At 43.1% G+C, this 22,405-nt stretch overlaps 1 protein-coding gene across 33 annotated transcripts in view; it reads left to right on the forward strand.

Annotated features, from left to right (window-relative positions):
• The window catches only part of LOC139416492 (ubiquitin specific peptidase 19), a 41,554-nt gene that overhangs the window by 3,833 nt on the left and 15,316 nt on the right, over positions 1-22,405 (forward strand). For 4 of the 33 annotated variants that reach the window (XM_071165144.1, XM_071165142.1, XM_071165138.1 and 1 more), the window contains exons 2-18: positions 812-1,109; positions 12,098-12,226; positions 14,143-14,279; positions 14,468-14,992; positions 15,112-15,451; positions 15,676-15,835; positions 15,935-16,006; positions 16,117-16,232; positions 17,039-17,226; positions 17,406-17,601; positions 17,743-17,876; positions 18,032-18,205; positions 18,314-18,424; positions 18,946-19,056; positions 19,155-19,397; positions 19,510-19,628; positions 19,797-19,940. In XM_071165144.1, the coding sequence (XP_071021245.1) occupies positions 956-1,109; positions 12,098-12,226; positions 14,143-14,279; positions 14,468-14,992; positions 15,112-15,451; positions 15,676-15,835; positions 15,935-16,006; positions 16,117-16,232; positions 17,039-17,226; positions 17,406-17,601; positions 17,743-17,876; positions 18,032-18,205; positions 18,314-18,424; positions 18,946-19,056; positions 19,155-19,397; positions 19,510-19,628; positions 19,797-19,940 (3,053 nt within the window). In that variant the 5' untranslated portion in view covers positions 812-955. Of the gene's footprint in view, positions 1-811; positions 1,110-11,331; positions 11,574-12,097; positions 12,227-14,142; positions 14,280-14,467; positions 14,993-15,111; positions 15,452-15,675; positions 15,836-15,934; positions 16,007-16,116; positions 16,233-17,038; positions 17,227-17,405; positions 17,602-17,742; positions 17,877-18,031; positions 18,206-18,313; positions 18,425-18,945; positions 19,057-19,154; positions 19,398-19,509; positions 19,629-19,796; positions 19,941-22,405 lie in introns of those variants that run through there. The other 29 variants (XM_071165139.1, XM_071165149.1, XM_071165136.1 and 26 more) reach the window with 18 other exon arrangements.

Consider the following 22,405-nt stretch of genomic DNA (forward strand, 5'->3'; position numbering starts at 1 on the left):
GTTACATTGCACAACCTTCAATGTTATGTCATAATTATGTAAAATTCTGGCAAATTAGTTTGCAATGAGCCAGGCTGCCCAAACTGTTGCATATACACTGACTCTGCATGCAATGAACGCAAGAGAAGTGACACAATTTCACCTGGTTAATATTGCCTGCTAACCTGGATTTCTTTTAGCTAAATATGCAGGTTTAAAAATATATACTTTTGTGTATTGATTTTAAGAAAGGCATTGGTGTTTTATGGTTAGGTACAGTCGTCCAACGATTGATACGATTTTCGCAAATGCGCTTTTGTTAAATTAGTGTTGCATCGATTATATGCAACGCAAGACACGCTCGATAAACTAGTATCTCATCAACCATGTGTAGTTATAACTAGTGATTATGATTGATTGATTTTTATAAGCTAGCAACTTACCTTGGCTTCTACTGCATTCGCGTAACAGGCAGGCTCCTTGTGGAGTGATGAGAGGCAGGTGGTTAGAGCGTTGGACTAGTTAACCGTAAGGTTGCAAGATTGAATCCCAGAGCTGACAAGGTGAAAATCTGTCGTTCTGCCCCTGAACAAGGCAGTTAACCCACCGTTCCTAGGCTGTCATTAAAAATAAGAATGTGTTCTTAACTGACTTGACTAGTTAAATTAAGGTATAAAAAAAATCGGCGCCCCAAAAATACAGATTTCCGATTGTTATGAAAACTTAGTCGGCCCTAATTAATCTGACATTCCGTTTAGTTGGTCGACCTCTATTCATGATGTAGCTCTGCAACACTCATTGATAACTGTGTTGGTCTCCTGACTCTATTCAGGCCCCTTGATTCTGTTTTGGGAGAGTTCTAACTTGTTACATCGCCAAGATAGCTGGACCGGGCAGAAAGCGGCACACCTCAGAACCAGACCCCAGCAGCAGCGACGCAGGCGACGGGCGTCCCGTGAGCGCTAAGTGCCTGAAGATGGCCAGCAGCACTGAATCAGGCCGGCGGAATGGGGGTCAGCGCAGCCCCGATGACACCACCAGTAAGAAGAAGCAGAAGGACAGGGCCAACCAAGAGAGCAGGGAGGCCAAGCGAGCAGCAGCAGCAGGGGACAATGCAGAGCACAAGAAAGGTTGGAGATTAGATATTTTCGGTGTGGTAAAGCAGGAGGTGTTGCTTTATTAGCAATGTGTGCAGTGTTTGCTGTGAGCAAGCCTATTTGTTGTGTTGAGCCTCAATGCATAAACCTGACTATACAATGGGGATAACTAGTGGTGGTGAAGGGTACTTCAGGTTTACTTTGTGTCATCTATGGGGAGTGCTGCTTAGTTCCCCGTTTGTGGTTCCTAAAGGACTTTTGATACATTACATTTGGCTAAATATGTATATATTTTTGCATCCTCCAGTAAGTTGTTTGTCATTTGCAGCCTTCTCTTTTATTGTAGTATATAGAACAGAACATAATGTGTTATGGGCCTTGGAGGTATTTTCTTTGTCTTACAAGGTGTCACTTTCCAGTGTTTCTCCAATATTCATTTAGCTAAATTGTTTCTGCCACTCCCAAAATCGGACAAAAAAAATGTTTTCAGTATAAACTTAAACGCCTAAAACCAGATATAATGTATGTAGAAAATATAATGCTTTAATATTTATAAGATCATCTGTTTACTAAGAGGTAAAAATGCTAATGCAGGAATTATCACTTTTCCCATAACCACTTGAAGAAGAACGTGAAAATATTATACTGAGTACGAATGATGTCTAGTACAAGACACACAGCTGAGGAAACAAATGTACAGCAGCTTTTGCCTATGTATTGTGTTTGAAAGTAAGATGTGAGTGCTGATGTTGTGAGCTCATGCATGGTCACTGGCCGTTTATGTTGCTGCTCTCTGCTTAATGCTGAAGATTTGTAATCCTAGCTGGTGTAAGGCCGGCCACAGGGAAACATGCCTTGTCAAGGTCACAAGAGCTGCTGTGCTTCTCTGGTCAGCTCTCTCCAACCAGAACATGAGCCCAATCAATTCAGAGGGCCGGCCAGTGTGAGTCTCTACCTACCCACACAGTGTCCTCCTCTATTGCCTCATCTAGCTACAGGCAATTCCACAGAAACGGTATTACGCTGAGACTCTGAAGTTTTTTTACTTGAAAATGTATGCCAAAAAACTCCCAGATGTTTTCAAAGTTTAACAAACCATTAGAACACTATGCACAATTACTACTTTGAACAATTTACACAGTACATTTGGGGCTCCCAAGTGGCGCAGTGGTCTAAAACACTGCATCTCAGTGCTAGAGGCGTCACTACAGACCCTGGTTCGATTCCAGGTTGTATCACATCAGAGATTGCAACATTCTCTGTTTCACGGAAGCATGGTTCACTCGGGATACGTTATCAGAGTCTGTACAGCCACCCGGTTTCTTCACACATCGCTCCGACAGAAACAAACATCTCTGTTATGATTAACGAGTCGTGGTGTGATCATAACAACATACAGGAACTCAAGTCCTTTTTGTTCCTTACAATCAAATGCTGACCGCATAATCACAGCCGTGTTTTTCCCCCCCAAGCAGACACCTTGTCGGCCCTGAAAGAACTTCATTGGACTCTATGTAAACTGGAAACCACATATCCTGAGGCTGCATTTATTGTAGCTGGGGATTTTAACAAGGCTAATCTGAAAACAAGGCTCCCTATATTTTATCAGCATATCAAATGCACTACCCGGGCTGGCATTATTCTGGATCATTGCTACTCTAACTTCCGCGACGCATACAAAGCCATCCCTCACCCCCCTTTCGGCAAATCTGACCACTACTCCATTTTGTTGCTCCCAGCCCATAGACAGAAACTAAAACAGGAAACGCCCGTGCTCAGGTCTATTCAACGCTGGTCTCACCAATTTGGTTCCACGCTTCAAGATTGCTTCGATCACGTGGAATGGGACATGTTCCGGATAGCCTCCGACAACAACAACGGATGTATACGCTGATTCGGTGAGCGAGTTTATTTGCAAGTGCATCGGTGATGTTGTACCCACGGTGACTATTTAAAATCTTACCCAACCAGAAACCGTGGATTGATGGCAGCATTCGCGTAAAACTGAAAGCGCAAACTACTGCTTTTAATCATGGCAAGGCGACCGGAAACATGACTGAATACAAACAATGTAGCTATTCCCTCCGCAAGGCAATCAAACAACCTAAGCGTCAGTATAGAGACAAAGTAGAGTCGCAATTCTACGGCTCAGACACAAGACGTATGTGGCAGGGTCTACAGTCACTCACAGATTACAAAAAGAAAACCAGCCCCGTCATGGACCACTATGTTTTGCTCCCAGACAAACTAAAAAACTATTTTGCTCGCTTTGAGGACAATACAGTGCCAATGACACGGCCCAAACAAAACCAAAGGGCTCTCCTTCACCGCAACATGAGTAACGTGAGTAAAACATTTAAACATGTTAACCCTTGCAAGGCTGCCGGCCCAGACGGCATCCCTAGCCGCATCCTCAAGAGCATGCGCAGACCAGCTGGCAGGTGTGTTTACGGACATATTCAATCAATCCTTATCCCAGTCTGCTGTTCCCACATGCTTCAAGAGGGCCACCATTGTTCATGTTCCCAAGAAAGCTAAACGACTATCTCCCCATAGCACTCACTTCCGTCATCATGAAGTGCTTTGAGAGACGAGTTAAGGATCATATCACCTCCACCCTACCTGACCCACTCCAATTTGCTTACCGCCCCAATAGGTCCACAGACGACGCAATCACACTGCTCTAACCCATCTGGACAAGGGGAATACCCATGTGAGAATGCTGTTCATCGACAACCGCTCAGCATTTAACACCATAGTACCCTCCAAACTCGTCATTAAGCTCAAGACCCTGGGTCTTGACTAGAGGTTGACCGATTATGATCTTTCAACGCCGATACCCATTTATTGGAGGACCAAAAAAGCCAATACCGATTAATCGGCCGAATGTATTTATTTATTTATTTGTAATAATGACAATTACAACAATACTAAATGAACACTTATTTTAAGTTAATATAATACATCAAATCAATTTAGCCTCAAATAAATTAAACTTGTTCAATTTGGTTTAAATAATGCAAAAACGAAGTGTTGGAGAAGAAAGTAAAAGTGCAATATGTGCCATGTAAAAAAGCTAACGCTCAGAACATGAGAACATATGAAAGCTGGTGTTTCCTTTTTAACAGGAGTCTTCAATATTCCCAGGTAAGAAGTTTTAGGTTGTAGTTATTATAGGAATTATAGGACAATTTCTCTCTATACCATTTGTATTTCATATACCTTTGACTATTGGATGTTCTTATAGGCACTTTAGTATTGCCAGTGTAACAGTATAGCTTCTGTCCCTCTCCTCGCCCCTACCTGGGCTTGAACCAGGAACACATCGACAACAGCCACCCTCGAAGCATCGTTACCCATCGCTCCACAAAAGCCGCGGCAACTACTTCAAGGTCTCAGAGCGAGTTACGTCACCGATTGAAACGCTATTAGCGCGCACCCCGCTAACTAGCTAGCCATTTCACATCGGTTACACCAGCCTAATCTCGGGAGTTGATAGGCTTGAAGTCATAAACAGCACAATGCTTGAAGCACAGCGATGAGCTGCCGGCAAAACGCACAAAAGTGCTGTTTGAATGAATGCTTACGAGCCTGCTGGTGCCTGCCATCACTCAGTCAGACTGCTCTATCAATTCATATACTTAATTATAACATAATAACACACAGAAATGAGCCTTAGGTCATTAATATGGTTGAACCCGGAAACTATAATCTCGAAAACAAAACGTTTATTCTTTCTGTGAAATACGGAATCGTTCAGTATTTTATCTAACGGGTGGCATCCATAAATCTAAATATTCCTGTTACATTGCACAACCTTCAATGTTATGTCATAATTACGTACAATTCTGGCAAATTAGGCGGCCCAAACTGTTGCATATACACTGACTCTGCGTGCAATGAACGCAAGAGAAGTGACACAATTTCACCTGGTTAATATTGCCTGCTAACCTGGATTTCTTTTAGCAAAATATGCAGGTTTAAAAATATACTTCTGTGTATTGATTTTAAGAAAGGCATTGATGTTTATGGTTAGGTACAGTCGTGCAACTATTGTGTTTTTTTCTCAAATGTGCTTTTGTGAAATCATCCCCCGTTTGGCGATATTGGTTGTCTTTGTTAGGAAGAAATAGTCTTCACAGAGTTCGCAACGAGCCAGGATAGCAGGCAATATTAACTAAATATGCAGATTTAAAAATATATACTTGTGTATTGATTTTAAGAAAGGCATTGATGTTTATGGTTAGGTACACATTGGAGCAACAATACACTAGATAACACATGGTTGATGATATTACTAGTTTAACTAGTGATTATGATTGATTGATTTTTATAAGATAAGTTTAACGCTAGCTAGCAACTTTCCTTGGCTTCTTACTGCATTCGCGTAACAGGCAGTCTCCTCGTGAAGTGCAATGTAATCAGGTGGTTAGAGCGTTGGACTAGTTAATTGTAAGGTTGCAAGATTGAATCCCCTGAGCTGACAAGGTAAAAATCTGTCGTTCTGCCCCTGAACAAGGCAGTTAACCCACCGTTCCTAGGCCGCCATTGAAAATAAGTTCTTTATTAATAAATCCTCTTAGAGCTACCCCCTGCTTTTTTCAATTTCCGCCTGAAGACATACCCAAATCTAACAGCCTGTAGCTCAGGCACAGAACCAAGGATATGCATATTCTTGGTACCATTTGAAAGAAAACACTCTGAAGTATGTGTAAATGTGAATAGAATGTAAGAGAATATAACACAATAGATCTGGTTTAGATAATACAATAAAAATACGTATGTTTTTTTTCATTGTATTATCATCTTTAAAATGAACAAGATAAAACAAACATTCAGATAGGATGATGGGGACAATTCAGTGAAAAACATAAGAGGGCAACAGTACTTGTGCAAAGTTTCAGAATGATAACTTCCAAAATGAGTGTGCTACATGACATTTATCATGAAGTCACCCAGGTGTCCCACACAAGTAGCCCAAATGTACCCAAGTGGCCAAATTGGTGAAGTTATGCATTTTGAATGGAATAACCATTTTGGTATTTTGTGTATAGTTTTCTAACTTTGGCCATTGTTGTGGGCCTGCCATCCCATCAACAGCCTCAAATAGGCTATTTCATTTCACAAATAATATTCTATATTATTAATTTCAAACAACGGCATTAGCATGAGAAGAACTTACCAGTCCAAAACGATGTCCCCTCTGTTAAAAAAATATTCCTCCATTTGGGAGTCGCTAAATGAATCGTCCTCGATCAATTTCTTCTAAAATTGTGTGTATATCTAGATTTAGCTTTCCCTGATTTAGTCGCCTTACTGATCGATATATAAACAGCTGAATATGCGCTTTACCAAAACAATGCTGTGTGCAACATGTGTTGCTCTTTCCAGTATGAAACTTCAATGGCGAATGACCCTCTTTATGCCGGAGTTTACTACATGGGTTGGTCTTCCAACACACAAACATTACATATTGCCGTTTACCTCAGCTCATTGGCTATCTACCCAGCTAGATTTCAAGACGATCAGTGGTCATTGGGTTGAAATACAGTCAATCAACGAAACAGCGGGCAAATCATTGGTGCACAATGATGTCATTACTTGTTGTCTTCAAATCGGTTTCTTTCAGTCAATACGTCCCGCGAAATGACCCATCAGTTTTGGTTGTGTTACAAACAAACCAGTTGATTGCAATGAAACCAAACATGACTGGAAAAGTCACGTTTTTTGTGTGTATTTACCTCGAGTCTGTTGTCGAAATTGGAATGAGACGGAATTCACGACACAAGCGGTTCACAAAATGCTTCGTGTTAGGCTATAAAAATTTATTTTATCAAATAAAAGACCATTCATTGTGTAACAATGAGCATTGGGATTGCAAACAGAGGAAGATCGTCAAAGGTAAACGATTTATTTAATTTATTTAAACAGTTTGATTTTGTTACGCCTGTGCTGGTTGAAATAGTTGTTTTTTATGGGGCTCTATCCTCGGATAATCGCATCGTATTCTTTCGCAGTCAATCCTTTTTTAAATCTGATTTGCTAGATTCTAGGCTTTCGAAACATGTGAGACACTTGTATTTTCATGAATGTTTAATATGACTATTTATGTAGCGATCACCGTATGTTGTCAAATTTCATCCCGCTACCGGGTTCCGTGCGCAGAGAGGTTAACTCACTTGCGTAGTTAACTAAAGGATATAAAATAAACAATCTGCCAAATCGGTGTCCAAAAACACCGATTTCCGATTATGAAAACTTGAAATCGGCCTTCCGATTAATCGGTCGACCTCTAGTCTCGACCCCGCTCCGTGCAACTGGGTCCTGGACTTTCTGACGGGCCGCCCCCAGGTGGTGAGTCTAGGAAACAACATCTCCATCCCGCTCAACCTCAACACTGGGGCCACACAAGAGTGCGTTCTCAGCCCTCTCCTGTACTCCCTGTTCACCCATGACTGCGTGCTTGGTATCAACAACGATGAGACGGCCTACAGGGAGGAGGTGAGGGCCCTCGGAGTGTGGTGTCAGGAAAATAACCTCACACTCAACGTCAACAAAACTAAGGAGATGATTGTGGACTTCAAGAAACAGCAGAGGGAACACCCCCCTATCCACATCAATGGAACAGTAGTGGAGAGGGTAGTATGTTTTAAGTTCCTCGGCGTACACATCACAGACAAACTGAAATGGTCCACCCACACAGACGGTGTGGTGAAGGCGCAACAGCACCTCTTCAACCTCCAGGAGGCTGAAGAAATTTGGCTTGTCACCAAAAGCACTCACAAACTTTTACAGATGCACAATCGAGAGCATCCTGTCGGGCTGTATCACCACCTGGTAAGGCAACTGCTCCGCCCACAACCGTAAGGCTCTCCAGAGGGTAGTGAGGTCTGCACAACATATCAGCCGGGGCAAACTACCTGTCCTCCAGGACACCTACACCACCCGATGTCACAGGAAGGCCAAAAAGATAATCAAGGACAATAACCACCCGAGTCCCTGCCTGTTCACCCTGCTATCATCCAGAAGGCAAGGTCAGTACAGGTGCATCAAAGCTGGGACCGAGAGACTGAAGAACAGCTTCTATCTCAAGGCCATCAGACTGTTAAACAGCCATCACTAATATTGATTGGCTGCTGCTGACATACTGACTCAAATCTCTAGACACTTTAATAATTCAAAATTGGATGTAATAAATGTATAACAAGTCACTTTTAACAATGCCACTTTATATAATATATACATACCCTACATTACTCATCTCATATGTATATACTGTACTCTCTACCATCTACTGCATCTTGCCGCACGGCCATCGCTCATACATATATTTATATGTACATATTCTTATTCATTCCTTTACACTTGTATGTGTGTGTGTATAAGGTAGTTGTTGTGAAATTCTTAGATTACTTGTTAGATTTTACTGCGCAGTCAGAACTAGAAGCACAAGTATTTAGCTACACTTGCATTAACATCTGCTAAACATGTGTATGTGACCAATAAAATTAGATTTGTTTTACTACTCGAAAGTCGTCTAAATTCTCGCTCAAAAAACTTCCGTGGCTTATTTTTCAAATTGTCATGTTCCGTTTCTAAACGTCTGTGCAAGAGTGAGAGAGTAACAGTTAATGTGATTGCGTGATAATTATTTGACAAGGTACGGCATTGCGCGTACCCCCGTTTGAGAATAGCCGGTCTATGCCATTCACTGATTCTCACCAAGCACATTCCCTATTTCTGTCATGTTCTTGGAGTAACACACGTATTACTGTCTATCTATCTGGCACTATGTGCCTAGTAAGCTGGGCCTAAAATGAACACCTGCCACTCACTGGTCGATTTTGTCATTGGTGGGTAAGAATGTCTTATTCACCAGCCACGTTGACGGGTCTGGAGTGCAAGCATTTCATAAAATGTCAATAACATTTTAAAAGTCAAGTATGGTCACATGTGAGAGTTGTGATTTTATAGCAGCAGTAGCTGTTTTCAAAGTATTTCTGACATTTTGTTTCATATCTGGTAAATGCACTAAGAAATATGAATCCTACGGTTGTATCCCACCTCGCACAGCAACACTGACTGTTTGGGGGGGGTGTGCTCACTGTGAGTGAAGTGCTAAACCATTTGTTTTTAGAACCAATGCGCACAGGGATATAAGTTGGAAAACTACTCAAGTGAGACTTTATCCTTATGTTCTTGTACATCTACTTTTTGATCACAAGTTAGGTTGCATTTGAGTTTGCTTCCACTGCTGGTGAAGATGTCGTTGACATCTACTAGTCAGATTTTTTACAGGCACATGTGATGACTCAAGTGCAGTGTTACCAACTATTTTTCAATGAGATCCGCTATTGGCTCCTTTATTTGTCGCTAGATGAGGTTTTGTTGCTCCAACATCACCGCACACATTTTCCTTACTGTGGTCCCCGGCATAGCGTTTTCTACCCACTCTCCCACCACATACCCCCTCGCCTTGTACTTCTCTGCCTGTGTGTGCACCGTTGCTGTGACTTCTGTTGCACAGACAGCTTCTCACACTCTCGTTTGCAGCAGATTTGAGTGGGAAAAGTCACTAAATGCAATCAAAACCATAGAAAGCCTCTGTGCTAAAACTCTCCAAAGAAAGCCTGAAAAGCAGGGCCAGCGTTATGGGCGCGCCTTAAGGGGCCTGGCCCGCCCTACCGTACCACCTTGCCAGTCCAAACATAATAATGATTATTTATTTGACCGAGACGCTCGTCAACAAAGGCCAATCACTCAATTAAATCATCCTAGCGAGCTAAACAGCGCCTCTCTGTCTCAGTATGTGTAGACCATGTATTTGATGCTGTCCGGACCAAAAGAGTATGGCATGTCATGCTCTTTCTGGCGTGACCGCATCAGGTACATGGGCTACGTATAGAAGGGCGCTGTTCCGCTGCTCGGATGCTTTCTCTGGTGACACACATACTCATTCAAGGGTTTTTCTTAATTTGTACTATTTTCTACATTGTATAATAATTAGTGGAGACATAAAAAACTGAAATGACACATGGAATCATTTCTCAGAATTTGAAAAATCTTGCCAACACTTCTGGCCTTGATAATCACCAAGCTTCGGTGTGCCGTGTGTTGCTCAGTTGGTAGAGCATGGCTCTTGCAACGCCAAGTTTGTGGGTTCGATTCCCACAGTATGAAAAGTATGAAAACATATGACTTCATTAATGTAAGTTGCTCTGGATAAGAGCATCTGCTAAATGACTAAAATATTAAATGTAAATAGAAGAATATCATGATCTGATGATCACAATATCCAGTGGAAATGTCATAAAACAGCTTTCTGTCCTGAGCTCACTGGCGCAGGAAACTTTGAGGACCCGGAATAGGTTAGTTGATACAATCTTGAAAGTTCGTTAGCACCGCTTTGGGCCGGACCCTGTGGTGATTTAATACCATGTTGAACTTCACTACCAATAGCTAAGTCAGAACCGACGGAAAGGGAGGCAGACTATTTTTTTTTCAGGTTATTTTTTTAGCAGTTTTTATTAGTCGGCTTTCAGGCTTATGTATTTTACTTAGTTGATTATAGAAGTTATAGCCTATAGGTCAATGCAGCAGTAAGCGTATCTCTGGGTTATATGTTAATTTCTTTAGCCACCACTGAATGGATCGCAGTGTATCAGTGTGTTCATATGGCAGGGGCTAGTGCTTCATAACTGCCACGTAGATTCGTTCTGGCTCCGGGTCTGCTGAAAAGTAGCTGAATTTGTCGCAAGAATCATATACCGTTAAAAGTCGCTGGAGGGTCTAAAACTCTCTAAATATAATCCTACACTGCCGGAGTGGCCCCGGTGTCATGGTAACCTTAAAGGGGCGGCTGAACATTTTTGTCTGATATTTTGGCTAAAAGACTCGGTTCACAAAATATTAAATTGAGCGATATACCATATAACTTCTTATTAGTAATACATTCCTGGTTTTAGAAACGTTACTAAGCCTGCTCCTCCTTTAAAAAAAATATATATATATATTTTTTTTATAGTTAGTTTGAAAAATAATTCTTTGCTTGGTAAAAAACCTAGCTACCACTGTGGCTGGTAGACAGGCCCTGATAATCAGTGACAGGCCATTCAAAAATGTACAGAAAATACAAATGACACCACAGACTAGCCAATTGGTAAAGTGGGTTGGCAGTTCAAATTAGAACAAAAAATGTCAATGCTACAGTGATCTCATAGTGGACCGTAGCAGAGTTTAGTGTCGCATGGAATACAACCCGACTAGGAGCCCAGCTGTAGAGGGTTTGGTGTTGCCTGTGACCTTTTTATTTACAGCAGCTGTGTGTGTGAGAGAGCGTGAGGGAGAGAGAGGTGTGTGTGTGTGTGAGAGCCATAGAGAGGGAGAATAAACAAGGCATAGTCTGTAGTAGTGGTGAACGTGAGCACCTTGGACTGAATTGAACTCATACATGGCACATGCATGACCGACGACACTCTAGCTTCACTATGACGAAAGGTACAGTGTAGACAAGCCAAGGCATTTCCAATGTTTGTTGTCATTTCTGATTCCGGTTTGTCGTTGCCAGAAAGATGATTATTCAAATCTTATTTTGAGTGTTTTGACCAGCTGTCATTTCGGGGGGCGGCAGCATCTTTAAGGCTTAGTTTACTATTTAGTAGTAGGTTCCTCTTTGTCTAAGGCCTATATTGTCCCAAGAAGTTGATTCAGTGTTGTGTGCATTTCTGTAGATCTGTCTCTTGTGTAGATGCAGTATATTTAGGAGTTTTTTTTCTGATGAATAAATTACTTTGATCTTGATCTAGTGGTAATTGTAAAGGTATCAATGTAGTCCTCCAACAAAGTCTGTTCATCTGTTGTAGACCATTGTAGGCTGACTTGCTTTTTGATTTGTTTATTTGCCGAGCACAGTCACAGGACATGCTGTTCTTCTTACAGAATCTATTTTGAAGGTGCTCTCTGATATGCTGAGTGTGCAATTATTCCTCTGATAGATTTTCTGTCTGCTCGGTGCTGTGTAGATGTGTTTGTGGACTGGAAGCAGAATGCGAATGAGGTGACAGTGAGGCTGCGCTGTGGAGAGGGGGTTCAGAGTGTGGAGGACGTCACCACTACCTTCACTGACACAGACTGTCAGGCCTGCTTCCCAGGTGAGATAACAAGCTATACAAACACACATCTGAAACTAACTAGGCCGCCTACATGTCTTCTGCTTAAGTGTATGTGACGATTGTACATGTAAGACAGTGGCTTGCAAAAGTGTTCACCCCCTTGGCATTTTTCCTATTTTGTTCCCTTCCAATCTAGAATTCAAATATTATTCTTTTTTGGGGGGGGGGGGGGGTGTTATCATTTGATTCACACAACATGCCTTCCACTTTGAAGATGCAAAATAAGACAAACAACTTGAGCATGCATAACTATTCACCCTCCCAAAGTCCATACTTTGTAGAGCCACCTTTTGCAGCAATTACAGCTACAAGTCTCTTGGGGTATGTCTCTATGAGCTAGGCACATCTAGCCACTGGGATTTTTGTCCCTTCTTCAAAACTGCTCCAGCTCCTTCAAGTTGGATGGGTTCCGCTTGTGTACAGCCATCTTTAAGTCATAGCACAGATTCTCAATTGGATTGAGGTCTGGGCTTCAAAGACATTTTAAATGTTTCCCCTTAAACCAATCAAGTGTTGCTTTAGCAGTATGCTTTGGGTCATTGTCCTGCTGGAAGGTGAACCTCCATCCCAGTCTCAAATCTGTGGAAGACTGAAACAGGTTTCCCTCAATAATTTCCCTGTATTTAGCGCCATCCATCATTCCTTCTATTCTGACCAGTTTCCCAGTCCCTGACGATGAAAACATCCCCACAGCATGACGCTGCCACCACCATGCTTCACTGTGGGGATATGGTTCTCGGGGTGATGAGAGGTGTTGGGTTTGTGCCAGACAAAGCATTTTCCTTGATGGCCAAAAAGATACATTTTGGTCTCATCTGACCAGAGTACCTTCTTCCATATGTTTGGGGAGTCTCCCACATGGCTTTTGGCGAACACCAAACGTGTTTGCTTATTTTTAAGCAATGGCTTTTGTCTGGCCACTCTTCCGTAAAGCCCAGCTCTGTGGAGTGTGCGGCTTAAAGCGGTCCTATGAACAGATACTCCAATCTCCGCTGTGGAGCTTTGCAGCTCCTTCAGGGTTATCTTTGGGCTCTTTGTTGCCTCTCTGATTAATGCCCTCCTTGCCTGGTCAGTGAGTTTTGGTGCACAGCCCTCTCTTGGCAGGTGTGTTGTGGTGCCATATTCTTTCAATTTTTTAAATAATGGCTGATGTGAGATGTTCAACGTTTCGGATATTTTTTTATAACCCAACCCTGATCTGTACTTCTCCACAACTTTGTCCCTGACCAGTTTGGAGAGCTCCTTGGTCTTCATGGTCCACTTGCTTGGTGGTGCCCTTTCTTAGTGGTGTTGCAGACTCTGGGGCCTTTCAGAACAGGTGTATATATATATACTGAGATCGTGTGACAAATCATGTGACACTTAGATTGCACACAGGTGGACTTTATTTAACTAATTATGTCACTTCTGAAGGTAATTGGTTGCACCAGATCTTATTTAGGGGCTTCATAGCAAAGGGGTGAATACATATGCACGCACAACTTTTCTGTTTTAATTTTTTTAGAATTTTTACAAATGTTATTTTTTCACATTTTCACTTCACCAATTTGGACTATTTTGTGTATGTCCATTACATGAAATCTAAATGAAGATCTGTTTAAATTACAGGTTGTAATGCAACAAAATAGGAAAAACACGAATGGGGATGAATACTTGTGCAAGGCAGTGTACCTTTCTGCGTGTGCTAAGATGGTGTTTGAATTATTATTTTAGTGTTTTTACGTGTGTGTGTGTGTGTGTTTGAGCTGCGTGTGCTAAGATGGTGTTTGAATTATTATTTTAGTGTTTTTACGTGTTTGTGTGTGTTTGAGCTGCGTGTGCTTGCGTGGCATTAGTCTTTCACTGTGAACGTGCAGCATTAGCACAAGTCTGATGGCCCACTGCTCTCTCTTCAGATGGGCGCCAGTGGGACTGTCACCTGCATGAGGAGATTGAGGGCTCCTGCAGCAAAGTGCAGTACAAAGAGAAGTACGGCTTCCTGCTTTTGGTCATGCACAAGAAGATCCCCTTTCACTCCTGGCCCTCCCTTAAGGTGAGTCTGCCTGCTGCCCTCCCTGCCTCCTTCTTGTCTCCTTCCTGTCGTTTAGCTTTATGGTTCTTTCATTGAAAAGCATCAGCTGCCAACCTTAAATGTGCCTATTGCCTATCCCTTGCGACGGTTTCAACACAATTTCAAAATAAATGCGTACAAAAAAACTATTTTGTCTCTTCTCCCTGTAGCAAACTAAAAAGGAGAAGGAGCCTGTGAACGTGCAAGCCAAGAACGGCAAAGAGCAGAAACCACCGCCTGTGGTAAAGCCAGAGAAATCTGTCCCTGAGACGGCAGATAAGCCCAAACTGTCCACCCAGCCGTCTGCTCCGCCGGCACAGAGCGAACAGAGACGTGGCAAAGTTGAGCGAGGTGTCAAACGCACCATGAAGAACAAACCAGCAGCAGACAGACCAGAATCTGGGGTGAAGGCTACAGAAGATGAGGAGACCAAGCCTCTCAGTAAAGGGGACCTGCTTCAGGAGCCTAGTGCCAAGCGCACCGTCTGTCCCTCCAAGGATCCTACTTCACAGACACCCAGGGATACACACCCCAAGTCCACAGCCAATGGGAAACCGCACACCACTACTCCCACTGGCCGGGACCCCCAGACGTATACAGCTGGTGACAATCGTGCTGAGAGGCTAGGCAACGTTCATGAGTGTACAACACCCGAGATAGCCGTCACCCACACACAGCAGGACATGAAAGTTCAGGTTAGTCCCCGTTTCTCTAAACTGTAGCATCTCACCAGGCACCGAGTACTGTGTGGGTTCAAATGTGTTTGAGTATCTGCTGCTCTCGATCTGATTTGTAAAGCCCATTCTTGTTTCAGCTGGAGAAGTCCCCAGAGTCTGATTTCAAGGCTCGGGCAGGAGAGGAACGCATACCGTCAGCCACTGTGTCCAGTGCTGTGAGCAGCCACAAGGCTGAAGACTCCACAAACAGAACAGAGAGGCAAGGGGAGGCTGAGGCTGAGAGGACCGAATCCTCTACTGTAGTGAGAAAGTCCAAGGATGGGGCTGACCAGGCCACTCTAACACCAACCCAGCAGTCAGGATCAGGGGCGCCTGTGACTGCAACACCAAGCAAGCAGGCAGAGTTCACCAGCAGTACAGAGGAGGAGAAGAAGGACCAGTCTAAAGAGGAATCTCTGGAGATTAAGCAGCTGGAAGGTCAGTAGACTGGGGTCAAAAGGAAACTGGTATTTCACAAATATGATTGAAATGTGCTTTTTGTCACGTCATTCATTCGTCAGGATAGCTCTAGGCAGAAGATGACTATAGAACTGTGGTTTGTAAGTGAAATGGACAGATCAGTTGCAGTGAGGATAAATTCTGGACTGAGGTTTGAGGTCCGAAGTGATCTGAAACGTAGCCTGCCTGCGGTTATCTTTTAGCAGTTCCAGAGCCAATGGTGAACCTCAATTTTGTGAAGAACGACTCGTACGAGAAAGGCACAGACCTAATGGTGGTCAACGTTTACATGAAGAGCATCTGCAGAGAGACGGCCAGGGTGATCTTCAGAGAACAGGACTTCACCCTACTCTTCCAGACCAGGTAACTTGGTCCTTTTGACTTTTCACCTGTGGCCTTTGCAAATTTAATGGGATTTTAGTGGCATTTCTGGTTTACTGAATTATCTTCCCTTTCTAACAGCGATGCAAATTTCTTGCGCCTTCATGCTGACTGTGGAGCGAATACAGTTTTTAAGTGGCAAGTCAAACTCAGGTAAGACTTTTAAGTTGAATTTGGTGTGTGGAGTTTCTATTGATATGTGAATTGGGCCCTTGGCTCTCAATGAGATCATGACTTTCACAAGCGGTGATCCAATGTTGCAGGAACCTCATCCAGCCTGAGCAGTCCACGTACTCCTTCACCCCGTCCCGGATAGACATCACTCTGAAGAAGAGACACAGCCAGCGCTGGGGGGGCCTAGAGGCCCCCGCTACACAAGGTCTTCCTGCTGCCTGGCTTCTACTGCACACTGCAACCACTATACACACATCTATTACACTAGCTATCACACAGTTTGAAATATAGCATCCCTTATAAACATTACACACAGTTACTTTCACACACATTTATTCACTGACTTACAATACTTTATGTTGGTACAAAATTACTTCCACACAAATGTATTCACTGACTTACTTTATATCGCTGTTTTGGAAAGCACACGGATACGTTTTCAGTTGAACCAATATTCTAGTAAAGCATTAAGGCTAATCCTGATATGTCTGTAAGCATGTGAATTACATGGGAGGGTTGATACCAGGATTTGTGTGTGGACCTTGTGTGTATATGGGTATGTGTGCCATGCCTGACTGTGTGTTCATTAGGGTGATAGGCAGGCGTGTGGGTGTGTACACTCAAGACAGCACTTCCAGACAGGAATCTGAGCACTGAAACTAATCCAGTAACTCAATATGTGTGCCTCAGTCCCGTCTGCTGCTCTCCCAACCCAACGGGTCTCTGGGTGTCTTAGCCTAGGCACTGCAGTGTTGCTCTATGTCCTTAACTTCTAATATCTGTTGTTGTGCTGGCACTGGTATATTTTGATATAGTTTACAATACTAGTAGGCCTAGATGCAGTTGGTGGTACTTGTACAAGTTGCTCTTATCTATACACAGCAAGCAGACAATATAATGTTTGTACTTCGATGAATGAATACTCAGTTCATCGGCCGTATGCAATTGTTCTTCTCTTGGTCCTGACAGTCGTTTGTCGTTGACCACAAGCTCCATCCCCCTCTGTTTAAGGTGCAGTGGGGGGCGCCAAGGTTGCTGTGCCCTCCGGGCCGTCATCTCAGACTAGTCAGCCGGGCAGCAGCCAGCACACCCTCCCTGCCAAGGAGGAGCCCCCCCGGGCAGAAGACGGAGGCCTGGACAATGTGTCCGCCCGTACCGTCTCAGACCATGCCCCTATCAAACAGGAGCCTGCAGTCACGGTGAGTTGGACAAGGACGAGATGGTGAGAGAATGGGCCAAAAAGGGAAACTGTTTGAAGTGATTGAGGTGGTGATTTGGAAATGAGTAGGGGGAAGGAATTTGTTTTCTTTATCACGCTATCCTTTGAGCCTTGAAGGTTGGTATTTCATCCCTTTGTTTCTCGGCCTCTCCCCCTCAGCCCAAGCCCACGTGTATGGTCCAGCCCATGACCCACGCGCCTCCTGCTGGCAGCGAGCGCAGTGTTGAGGAGGAGGAGGAGGAGAAGGTGTGTGTGCCAGGCTTCACAGGCCTGGTTAACCTGGGCAACACATGCTTCATGAACAGCGTCATCCAGTCTCTGTCAAACACCCGTGAACTCAGGGACTACTTTCATGGTCAGTCTTCCCTACTCTTCATTCTTTAAGTTGATCACATTTTACTTTTATGAAATATATCTTGTAATGTGCATATGCTAGTATCTGTTGCTGTAGATTGATATTAAACAATGAACTGTGTTCTCTTCCCCCTATGTGCAGACCGGGCGTTTGAAACTGAGATCAACTGTAATAACCCATTGGGGACGGGTGGTCGGCTGGCCATCGGGTTCGCTGTGTTGCTGCGGGCTCTGTGGAAGGGTACCCACCATGCTTTCCAGCCCTCCAAGTTAAAGGTGACAATCCACTCTTTTGAGAGTCCCATCTTTAACCCCCTCTTGTTATTTTAACCATCATGCCTTCTACATGGATTAACACCGGCAGTATTCGGGTTTAGTACAGCCTCTCCCTTTAGTCTTCTCAACTTGATGTTTTATCTTTTATCCCCCAGGCGATCGTGGCCAGTAAGGCCAGCCAGTTCACAGGCTATGCCCAGCACGATGCCCAAGAGTTCATGGCCTTCCTCCTGGATGGTCTCCATGAGGACCTGAACCGCATCCAGAACAAGCCCTACACAGAGACGGTGGACTCAGACGGACGGCTGGACGAGGTGGGTGAAATAGAGGTTTGAGCAGCACCATTTGCATATCCACATTGATGACTGCTGTGTCACTGTTCCCTTGAGGTCAATTGTCCTGGAAAATGACATGATGGTGTGGTTGTGACGTAATAGGTGGTGGCGGAGGAGGCGTGGCAGAGGCACAAGATGAGGAACGATTCGTTCATTGTGGACCTCTTCCAGGGCCAGTACAAGTCCAAGCTTGTCTGCCCTATGTGCTCCAAGGTAAGAGACAGAGGAATTATTGCAATTCCCAAGCAACACTCACCTGTCTGAACATATCTAGGTGTTTGTATTGAAGTGTGTTTCGTATTGAGGCTGGAGATGGGATTTTTTTTGTTAGTCTTAGAATACATCACTCAAACTCACAGGGATGATACTATAGTACCTCTGTTGCTGCGACCGTCCACTCCTGAATACATACCCTGACTGTTGTTTTAGGCATGTCTGCTCCAAAGGCACCGTGATAATGGCAGTTTTAATATGATGCAGATAATGAGAGACTCGGGGGGCCTGGCTATCAGGCTGAGATGCAGGAAAACCTGATTTAATAATAGAGGAAATGGACCCATCAGAAGCATTTACTGTGTGGATGGCTGGCTGGCTGTGTGGCAGAGTGGAACTAACTTATTTCTTCAGTGGTGCGATAGGGAGCACTAAAACTCAGTAATCTAATTCCCAGTGCTACTGTTCTGACCTGTATGTTTTGTAAAGGTCATATGTCTTTCTCCTCTCCCTCTCTCAAGGTTTCCATAACTTTTGACCCCTTCCTCTACCTGCCCGTGCCCCTGCCCCAGAAGCAGAAGGTCCTCACCGTGTTCTACTTTGCTAAAGAGCCTCATAAGAAACCCATCAAGGTAAGATGAGTTGTTCAGATGGTTTCAGTTTATTTTATTTTACAGATTTATTTCATTACTCTCTTTTTACTCTGATTCTCGTACCTTGTGTGTGTCAGTTCCTGGTGAGTGTGAGTAAAGAGAACTCGAGCACAGCCGAGGTCCTGGAGTCGATCTCTCGGAGTGTGAGGATCAAGGCAGAGAACCTGAGACTGGCAGAGGTGGTGAAGAGTCGCTTCCACAGGATTTTCCTTCCCTCCCACTCCCTGGACACGGTCTCCTCCTCAGACATGCTCTTCTGCTTTGAGGTGCTGTCTAAAGAGCTGGCCAAGGAGAGGGTGGTGGTGCTCAGAGTCCAGCAGGTAAACGGAACCTTCAATTCCCTAGCCTTCCTATTTTAAGCCATACGTAACTATGACAGAAGTACCTAGTATCTGTGTTTAAGTCACATCTGTGGGTCTGTCCCCCCTCCAGAGGCCTCAGGTCCCCAGTATCCCCATCTCGAAGTGTGCTGCCTGCCTGAAGCCTCCCCTCTCAGAGGAGGAGAAGCTGAAACGCTGCACCCGCTGCTACCGCGTGGGCTACTGCAATCAGTGAGTCAACACACTAAATGTCAGCTGGCACTAATGTTGCGAGGCAATTGAGTTTCTCTACCAATAAAAACACAATGACACAGGATAACTATTTCACAACTATTTCCCTTTGTCTCCTAAATTATTCCTAACTCATGAAAAACCAAACTTTTTTTCTTCATGTTTCAGGGCTTGCCAGAAAAATCACTGGTCCAACCACAAGAGTCTGTGTCACCCCAACATGGAGAACGTGGGGCTTCCTTTCCTGGTCAGCGTCCCTGAGTCCAGACTCACCTACGCCCGTCTGTCCCAGCTGCTGGAAGGATACTCAAGGTACCACTGGGATCTCCCCAGTCGATGGATGATATGAATGCTGCTCTTTATAAAAACCAAATATAGATGCCAATACTGGGGGTGTGACATTTAAATTAATTTGAAGAAAGAAAGAACAAAATTCTTAGCCTGAAACTGATAAAACATTTTTTTACAAATGTAAAATCACAGTGCAGTTATTGCAAAATACCATTAACAGGTCCCGATTATCATCATATGTACATCGTAAGAAATGCCTAACACAACAATGCTGTATGTTAGTAGGAGAAGATATGCATCTTTCAAATGAGTTACCAGGGATAGAAAGCATGTCATCGTTGTTAATAGTTGCCAGGGATAGAAAGCGATCCGCACTTCATCGTTAAGTTGGAAGAATGGCAGAGAGTTAGACAGTGAAGCGACAGCATTGAAGTTCTGTATGGCAATACATTGTAGAATAATAGTGACGACATAAACTATGAAATAAATCAACATGCAATCATGTAGTAGCCAAAAAAGTGTTAAGGCCAGGCACCATAGGCTAATAGGGATTTTTTTTCTTTACTCTCATCAGACTGAATCTTTACCAGTTGAAAGTATACACAAATACAATATATTATTGTATTACAAGTTTTATGCAAATGAGACAAACTGCCCTTAAATATGCGCTAATTTGCTTATTATGGGAATCCGTTTTTAACATATTGCTTCAAGGCAGAATGCTTTTGTGATAAGACAATCAATGGTCAGGCTTTTACAGATCATTTTATCAAAATATTGTCATTTCATGGAATTATTTAAAAAACACTTCATGTATGTATGACGGATGCATATTTTGCATATATTTACACAAAATGACACAATATATATTTTTTTAGAGCCTCGTAAAGTCTGCCTACAGTGGGGCAAAAAGGTATTTAGTCAGCCACCAATTGTGCAAGTTCTCCCACTTAAAAAGATGAGGCCTGTAATTTTCATCATAGATACACTTCAAATATGACAGACAAAATGAGAAAAGAAATCCAGAAAATCACATTGTAGGATTTTTAATAAATTTATTTGCAAATTATGGTGGAAAATAAGTATTTGGTCAATTACAAACAAGCAAGATTTCTGGCTCTCACAGACCTGTAACTTCTTCTTTAAGAGGCCTGCATTAATGGCACCTGTTTGAACTTGTTATCAGTATAAAAGAAACCTGTCCACAACCTCAAACAGTCACACTCCAAACTCTACTATGGCCAAGACCAAAGAGCTGTCAAAGGACACCAGAATGGATGATGGAGGAATGGGCAGCAACAGTGTGTGAAAACCTTGTGAAGACTTACAGAAAACATTTGACCGCTGTCTGTCATTGCCAACAAAGGGTATATAACAAAGTATTGAGATAAACTTTTGTTATTGACCAAATACTTATTTTACACCATAATTTGCAAATAAATTCATTAAAAATCCTACAATGTGATTTCCTGGATTTTCTTTTCTCATTTTGTCTGTCATAGTTGAAGTGTACCTATGATGACAATTACAGGCCTCTCTCATCTTTTTAAGTGGGAGAACTTGCACAATTGGTGGCTGACTAAATACTTTTTTTGCCCCACTGTATAAGACCTAAGAACCTGTGTGTGGAATAATGGGAATGTACGTCCAATAAAGATAGGCTAATGCAATTAAAATGGTACTTTCCATAAATATGTCACATTTTAATTAAACTCTTATTCATAGATCACTTCTAAACTGACAAATAAACATCAAATATACCTTTTACAAATACATTGGCACGTTTAATACATTTGTTTCAATCAATAGAGCATATGCTTTGAATACTGGTCTGTTGGGCAAATATGAAGTTTTGGGCAAATTCTCATCACTTTGCTCAATTTGTCACATACAAGGATTTTGTATGGCTGTTGAAATGTGCAGAACATTAATTGTCTATGCCTGCCCCATATGTAAGGCCCAATGAGTTGTTGCTGGTGACGCTTTACTTGCTTGACTGAGTCATGGGACCTGTTCCTACGCTTGGCACACTCCATTGAAGCAGCATCGGCTCTCACAACTCCTCTCTGATTGCTCCAGTGTCACCAAAGTGCTGTCAATGCACAATTGTATTCATTGCATTTGTTATAGCAGTGACTCCCTCATTGAATGTGGCTACTGCCGTACTGGCTGCCCTGTCAATGCGGGTTTTGCCCACAAAGACAGTTTTGGGGCATCGCGACCATATTACAAAGTTCAGACATTCATTTACATTCTGGGTTCCTCCGCGCTACATTCTTTTGAGGACGTTATGATTTGACATCCTATGATTAACAGGGACCATTTTCTGTGCAACATCTATAAAAAAAAATTGATGGATACGAAAGTTTTAGTGATAGGGTGGATATTCACCGTTTTCCATGGCTCGCTGGTACCAGCACCAATGCACAGACCTATCCCGCAGTTGTAAGTGAATCCTCTCTTGTGCCAAGTGCCATCAAAGGATA

The sequence above is a fragment of the Oncorhynchus clarkii genome, chromosome 9, assembly GCF_045791955.1.
Source record: "Oncorhynchus clarkii lewisi isolate Uvic-CL-2024 chromosome 9, UVic_Ocla_1.0, whole genome shotgun sequence".
In the NCBI taxonomy this organism is placed as follows: Eukaryota; Metazoa; Chordata; class Actinopteri; order Salmoniformes; family Salmonidae; genus Oncorhynchus; species Oncorhynchus clarkii.